Here is a 7596-nt window from a genome sequence, read left to right as displayed (position 1 = left end):
ATCCAAACTGGTCAACATTTATCCAATCTATCTCACTCCCTCAAGGTTCTAAAGCAGAGTTATTTGCTAAACTTCAAGAATCAACCCAAAAAGATGTGGAGCGGGCTTTTGGAGTTTTACAAGCTCGATTTACGATTGTGAAAAACCCGGCACTTTCATGGGACCAGGAACAGATAGGGAAGACTATGAGAGCATGTATCATACTGCACAATATGATAGTCGAAAATGAACGAGATGGATACAACACTCAGTACGATACATCTGAATTTGAAGAACAACACTCAGTACGATACATCTGAATTTGAAGAAGGAGATGTAGCCAGCAGTTCACGAGTGCATAAGTCTCGTGGTACAGACATCTCTCCAAGCATCAATGAAATGCGTGCCATTCGGTTTCAGGTTCGCGAGGCGGAAACACATCACCAATTGAAGAATGATTTAATTGAAAATATTTGGAACAAATTTGGCGATGAAAATTAATAGTTATTGTAATTTTATATGTTTAATCATGTAATAAATAAAAATTAAAATTAAAATTCATCATGTTTTTAGTTTTTTTTTTCATACTGATAGTTACTCATCCAAAAATATATATCTAAATTTAACATGTTTTCTTTTTTGTTTTATGAAAGTTAATCATGCAAAAAATAAATTTTTAGTTTTCTTATGTTTTGTTTTTTAATGATAGTTACTAATAGAAAAATAATAATTATCTTTTCTTTAACTTTTTAAAAATTTATTAATTTTTTATTCTTAGGGATTCCAATGGTGTTATCACCATTGAACATACAAATTTCATTAGAATCCTTAACTCTTAGAAAAAAAAATATATTTATATATATATTTAAGGACTCCAATGGTAGTAACAATGCTGTTAGTAAACACAGCACTTAGAGAAGGACCTAAAAAAAAAGAGGATAAACTTGAGGGATCGCGGAAGGGTAGTTTCGGCAATTTACATAAGTTGATGAATATTAACAAAACAAACCCTAGAAGATAAAACTTTCACGGCCGACATATCTATTCTCGATTCCCGAGTCGCATTGGCTTCATCCAGAGGCTAAAGTTCTCCTCCGGCTCTGCTGCTTAGTCCTACTGGTACGAAGTCGTTCTCATCTCTCTCTCTCTCGATTGATTATATGTCTTTGAACTTGGGCCGCGTGGGTGGGAATATACTCTGTTTTGTTTTTGTTGTTTCCGAGAAGCTTGTTGTCAATTATGATTAAGACAGTGAAAAAAAACTTAGGCTTTGGTCGTGGGTTGCTTTCTTGACTTAAACTTTTAAGTTGGAACTTTGATGTGTCTGTGTAGAAGTCTCCACTCTTGTATACAGCTTTCATCTGTTGAATGTTGTTGAGTTTCTTACTGACGACTCTTGAGGTGTCTTCTGTATTGTTAGAAGACTCTTAGCTATATAGTTTCGATCTCTTTTTATTTATTCATCGTAATTGTTAGTTCTGGTTGCGATACTATTAACTTCGCGTGAACTATGAATTGGAGAGTTAATTTCTCCTGCATAGGTATAATGATTTGTTAGGTTCCATTATATTTATTTAATTGGCCTTTAAAATGTTAAACTTGAACACATGTAAGGAAATTTTATTTGAAACATATGCTATCTACTGTGCGAACATGCTGCAAATCGTAGGTATGTATCCAAATTAACAGGAGATTCCCTGTAGTGAGCGATTTGTAGATCAATTTGTTTCTAGAAAAAATCAGTAACAGTTGTGCTATATGTTTGAACGGAATAATGTTTTGAGTAAGGAAGCTGAACAAGGTATAGATTGCATGAGGTCTTTGTTTCATGAAGTCATGACACAAACTTTCTTTATGATAGATGGCAAGCGCTTGGAACATGAGCATTGCAATGGTTCATAGGGATTTAGAGAGGGAATGGGAGATCAATGTTGGACTTGTTTCATATTCTGTTTTTTATTTCATTAATATTGGAGATTCTTGCTCCAAAAAATATTGGGAAGATCTAGGAAAAAAATAGATTTTCTTATAGTAGCTTGTGGAGCACATTGGAGCAAATAAGCATGTTTGGAGCTTGTGGAGCACTGCTCTCACCAAGGATTGCTCTCGCTTGGTTTGCTTCATACATATTTTGGGATGGAAAGCTGGTCTGAGTGGAGATTCTTTGTCAATAGCAGTGAACTTTGGTCCTTTATTTATTTGTCTTCTTTTATTCGTATCTGCAGTTACACCTCTCTACTTTGTTTTAACAACCTTTGTGAACAATGAGTGGTCGATTTTCTCGGTCCATCTATGTCGGTAACTTGCCCGGCGACATAAGGGAGTCTGAGATTGAAGATCTCTTTTACAAGGTCAGTTCTGCCTACCTTTTTTTGATTCAGTTGGTTTTTGCATGACATCCCAACTGTTCTAAGAGAAGGGTATCTCAATTGCAGTATGGCCGCATAGTTGATATTGAATTGAAGGTTCCACCTCGTCCTCCATGTTATTGCTTTGTTGAGGTGCGTTTCTTTGTATTAAATTACATGGTCTTAACCAAATTTTACAAGATATTAGTTTTAGTTAACCAAGCTCTGTTGAGTGTTTGTAGTTTGAGCATGCTCGGGATGCGGAAGACGCCGTCGATGGCCGTGATGGCTACAACTTTGACGGCTGTCGCTTGAGGGTAATAATGACATTCATTGCCTTGCCTTTTGATGTTTTTTTTAAAATATGTTCTCGTTGTGTCTAATCATTATGAATGCAGGTTGAGCTTGCCCATGGTGGTCGAGGGCAGTCTTCAGGTGATCGTCGTGGTGGATACCGTGGTGGGGGTGGCTATGGTGGTGGAGGTGGTGGTGGATCTGCCCGCTTTGGCGTCTCACGACACTCTGAGTTCCGAGGTTTGTGTAATGAGAAAATTGGTATTGGTAAAGTTTGGTTGAATCTTCACATGTTTCTGATGGTTCGTATGTATTCTTGGACGGCTTTATGCAGTTATTGTGCGTGGGCTTCCATCATCTGCTTCATGGCAAGATTTGAAGGTGTTATGACTACTACTTCGTGTTTTTTTTTGCTGCAGCACTTTAGTTGCTTACTTTCTTTTTTTTTTTTTAAATTTTTGAATATCAAAAACCATCATTTCAGGATCATATGCGGAAAGCTGGTGATGTGTGCTTTGCTGAGGTCACTCGTGACAGTGATGGTGCGTTAATCTCCACGTTCTTATCTTTCCTCTTTCAGCTTCGAGCAGCGTTTGTGTTTGGGATATTATCGTTATGTCTTTTTTTTCTTACACATGACTTAATCTTGAATAAATATGGTCAGGAACGTATGGTCTTGTTGATTACACCAATTATGATGACATGAAGTATGCTGTAAGTTTCCCCTTCTGTTCTTCTCTCTTTCTGTATATCAAAGCTATGAATGTGTTTAGTTTCCGATGCTAAAGGTTTGTGATTGTTGGTCAGATAAGGAAACTTGATGATACAGAGTTCAGAAACCCCTGGGCCAGAGGCTATATCAGGGTATGCTCTCTTCTTACAGACTTAATCGTCTCCCATCCTTGCCTGTATGTAATCCATATAATGAGTATGTGTTTTCCCTTTACATGCAGGTTAAGAAATATGAAAGCTCCCTGTCGAGGAGCCCAAGCAGAAGCAGGAGTCGAAGCCGTAGCCGAGGCCGTGGTCGCAGCCCTAGCCGTAGCATTAGCAGAAGCAGGAGCCCAAGGAAGGATCTTAGGTGCGTTTGTTTTACACTGAACCTTCTGTATATCTTCCCATTATGAACAAGTAGTTAAAGTTGTGTGTTTATCAAATCTTTATTGCAGCAAATCACCAAGACGTTCCCTTTCAAGATCGATATCAAAATCTAGATCTCCATCTCCCGACAGGAAGAAGAGTCCTCCTAGGTAAACTTCTCATCCCTACCCTTTCTGTATCAAAATCACTGATGTTTCTAATCCTTCTTTTACTCAGGGCAATGTCGAGATCGAGGTCTAGGTCTCTTTCAAAATCACCTGCCAAGGTATACAAATAAGTTGCATTTTAGTTTATGGGAAAAAGGCCAAGCAGAGACTAATCTGAAACTTGTTGAAAATGGTCTCTTTCTCAGGTTCGGGAAGGCAGTGGATGATTGCTAAAGTTGTCAAGCCAAAGATGGAACGAGATAAGACTTGGAGTTTTATTATAAAGCTCAAAGTTGTAGTTGGTTTCTCGGTTGAATACTTTTTTTTATTTATATGTGCCTTCTTTGTGTTTACAACATGTTATTTTAGCGGTTCTTTGAAATATTTGTGAAACGATATTTTCATCACACTTAACTTTCATTCTACTTCTAAATGTCTTGTTCAAGAATATTTAAGAGACGAACTTGCGTGCATGAGCTTTTTTGGGGTAAATTGTCTTTAACACAAAGGAAGATCAACAACAGTAATGTTGCGTTGTTCCGTTTTTAGACTAGAGTCAAATAGATGTTAACAGCTAATTTGTCTGGTAACAGTTATGAGGTGTGAAATGGATGTGTGACACATGTTCAAAATATAATTGTTTGTTATAGACAATTATAGTGGAGTCGTTCATCAGTAGACACACTAAATAATTTAAATTCTAGCTCTACATTGATCTAGACAATAATCATCAATGTTCAAATTAAGAAAAGGTCCATTAGACATGACCATTTAGACATGAACACTCCAAATAAACATGAAGAACTCTTTTTTTTGGGTCAAACCTTTCATTCATAAAAAGTTAAACGCACGAGACAAAGAGAATTAGAGAGCAAGAACAAAGCTTCTTTTGCCCTCCTATCAGCATCAACATTACAAAGACGAGAGATAAACTTAAACGAGATAGAGTTAAGGGATCTACTCAACATGCTGATGTCAAAGAGGATTCCTTTGAAAGCAACCACATAAGATTTTCCTGTGAGGAGGCCAACTAGACATTGAGAATCTGAAACACAGATAATGTCCTTGTACTCTAGCAAGACAGCCATTGAGCGGCCTGATTTTAGTGCTATTGCTTCTGCCATTAAGGTTGAGGCAATAAAGCGGCGTGAGGATGTTCCTTGACACCTGATGAGGCCATCTGAGGCTTTCACCACCCAACCAAACCCTCCATCACCGGAAGAGCTGTTCCATGCAAAGTCAGAGAAACAGAGGAGGGCGTTAACCGGTACATGTGGTATTTGAGAAACTAAGTTTGCTTGTGGTAGATAGTCTTTACACGAAGCATATTTAGATGTAGGACTGGGTTAAGCAGCCTGCCACTCCTTCGCTAATTTAATAGATCGCAGGATCATCTCTGCTTCAGAAAAAGACTTATCTTCAAACATAAATTGGTTAGGGCTCGTCCACAAAACCCACATGATCCACGGGTACGGAGGAGAGACAAGACCCATGGAAGGTAAATTAGTCATTCGGAAACCCCGAGAGAGCAAATCACTCACAGACGTGCATGTACTGAGGTTTGGAACTAAGCACGCAGGAGCAAGCTCCCATACTTTCCTAGCCACCAGACATGAGAACATGACGTGAAATGTTGACTCAAATTCACCACACCTTTTACACTTTCCTTCGGCGAGGATTCCTCTACGCGACTTTAACCCCCGGGAGAGACCCATTCTCAAGAACTTGCTTACACAGTCCCGCCAATACCTCTGTACATAGGATAAAGAGATATGGCGAAAGGGGGTCACCCTGTCGAAGGCCTCTCGATGGTGTGACACTACCTTGGGGACCACCGTTTATGAGGAATGAATAGGAGACTAAGGAAACGCATTCCATTACCCACCCAATCAAGATTTCATGAAAGCCCAATCACTCAAGAACTTTGCGCAGAAAGTTCCATTCGATCCTATCGTATGCTTTACTCATGTCGGTTTTAACCACCATTGCCACATATTTTTTCGCCTTTGATTGTCTCAGGAAGTGCAAGATTTCATGCGTGATCAGTACATTGTCCGCAATAGAGTGACCCGCTACAAAGGCGGATTGTGACGGTGAGATCAGGCTGTGGCGGTGCGGTCTGAGTCTCTTCGATAGGATCTTCGCGATTATCTTATACCGAGTGTTGCATAGTGCTATAGGTCTATAGTCCAAGACCTTCTTTTCTCCCGTCATTTTCGGTATGAGCCTAACATGTGTCTCCTTCTGTCTGGGATGAAGGTGGCTGGATTCAAAGAAGCTGCAGATATCTCGATAGATATCCTCACCTATAATGTCCCAGAACGATTGATAGAATCCCGCAGAGAAACCATCCGGTCCCGGGGCTTTATCCGGGTTTATTGAAAACACCGCTGCTTGGACTTCAGCCATATCCGGGATAGAGATCAGGGATTGGTTCATTTCCGGTGTCACTTTAGGAGAGAGAGCTTCGCGAACCACATCCAGTGGGTTCGGAGTTCTTGTAGTGAAGAGCGTCTTGTAAAAGGAGACAAAAGCATGGACAATGTGATTTTCTTCATAAAAGGCTCGCTCTGTCTCGTCTTCAATAATGGTGAACTTGTTGCAAGCTCGTCTTCCTCTAGTTTCCGCGTGAAAAAAGCTAGTGTTTTTATCCCCAGCGCTTAACCATTGGACACGACTTCTTTGTCGCCAAAAGGCCTCCTCCTCCGCATAGGTTGTTTCAAGGATTGCTTTCAGTTCTTCTATTTTTGCAGAATCTGGAACACTAGTTGAGAGGGATTTTTCCAAGAGTCTTTGGTGAGAGATAATCCATTCCTTGCTGGCTGCTGTTTAGGTTTTAGCCCATTCCACTAGGTTTCTTCTCACTCTGTTGATCTTAGTCAAAAACGATTAATGGTTAGATTTCTCCCAAGAGTTCTCCACCAAGGATCTGATTTCTGGTTTATCACTAAGCTTCCGATCATAGCGGAATATCCCTTTCTTCTTTCGCAGGTGTTGATCAAAATGGGTCAGTAGGGGTCGATGATCAGACCCCTCAAACCTCAAGTACTCACTTCTAGCTGATGGGAAGAGTTCCATCCAATCGAGATTAGCCATAGCTCTATCAAGCCGAGACTAGATGAAGTGAGTATATCTCGTTCCTCTCCACGAGAGAGAGTTCCCAGAGAATTGTAAGTCCCATAGACCGTTTTGAGACACAAAGTTACGGAAGGACAGAAAGGATCCCTCCCATCTCAAAGGTCCACCACTACAAGAAAACATAATCTTAACGAGAGCGGTTTTCCTCGTGAGTTCGTCGTAAAAGAGGAATTACGACGAATTAGCGAGGAACCACGCTTGCTCGTTACTCATCTGTCGTAACACATATTTCCTCGCTAATTCGTCGTAACTTAGCGAGGAATATATTTCGTCGTAAAGACGAAGTAGATCATTTCGTCGTAAGGACCACGTCAATATTCCACGTAAGGAGGTCGCTATATTTCCTCGTAAATACCTCGAAACGAGTTCCTCGTAAACTACACGTAAATACCTTGAAAGTGTTTCCTCGCAAAATACACGTAACGACCACGAAATAATTTCCTCGTAAAATAATCGTTTATCTTTCCTCGTAAATGTTTTCTCGTAAAATACTCGTTTACTATTTCTCGTCATTTCCTCGTAAGGTTTCCACGTAAATAGGTCGTACATTAGCTACGAATTTACTTCGTTTTTATTATTTTACAGAATTT

The 7596-nt window shown here is 39.7% G+C and overlaps 1 protein-coding gene across 5 annotated transcripts; it reads left to right on the top strand.

Moving 5' to 3' along the window:
- Window positions 1–980: 980 nt before the first annotated feature.
- LOC106327980 (serine/arginine-rich splicing factor SR34A) lies at window positions 981–4341 on the top strand. Of its 5 annotated transcripts, none has more exons than XM_013766316.1 (14): window positions 981–1098; window positions 1841–2126; window positions 2205–2330; window positions 2415–2480; window positions 2570–2644; window positions 2726–2861; window positions 2956–3002; window positions 3106–3163; window positions 3286–3335; window positions 3429–3485; window positions 3575–3702; window positions 3791–3871; window positions 3939–3987; window positions 4075–4341. In XM_013766316.1, exons 3-14 carry the CDS (start codon window positions 2244–2246, stop codon window positions 4093–4095), a joined length of 855 nt encoding a protein of 284 aa, XP_013621770.1. In that variant the 5' UTR covers window positions 981–1098; window positions 1841–2126; window positions 2205–2243; the 3' UTR covers window positions 4096–4341. The 5 variants fall into 5 exon arrangements, with proteins under 5 accessions (XP_013621770.1, XP_013621769.1, XP_013621773.1 ...); XM_013766319.1 differs by having other exon boundaries at window positions 989–1098; window positions 2015–2126; XM_013766315.1 differs by having other exon boundaries at window positions 1841–2330.
- Window positions 4342–7596: the final 3255 nt, after the last annotated feature.

This window comes from Brassica oleracea, chromosome C3 (genome assembly GCF_000695525.1).
Source record: "Brassica oleracea var. oleracea cultivar TO1000 chromosome C3, BOL, whole genome shotgun sequence".
In the NCBI taxonomy this organism is placed as follows: Eukaryota; Viridiplantae; Streptophyta; class Magnoliopsida; order Brassicales; family Brassicaceae; genus Brassica; species Brassica oleracea.
The sequence above is the reverse complement of the archived record's forward strand: the minus strand, read 5'-3'. Positions and strand labels throughout refer to the sequence as shown.

Excerpts from the sequence above, each read along its gene's own strand:
- LOC106327980 (XM_013766316.1), top strand. The coding sequence starts at position 2,244 with ATGAGTGGTCGATTTTCTCGGTCCATCTATGTCGGTAACTTGCCCGGC. Across the intron at positions 2,331-2,414 it reads TTGAAGATCTCTTTTACAAG|TATGGCCGCATAGTTGATAT; the intron begins GTCAGTTCTGCC and ends TCTCAATTGCAG. Across the intron at positions 2,481-2,569 it reads CATGTTATTGCTTTGTTGAG|TTTGAGCATGCTCGGGATGC; the intron begins GTGCGTTTCTTT and ends GAGTGTTTGTAG.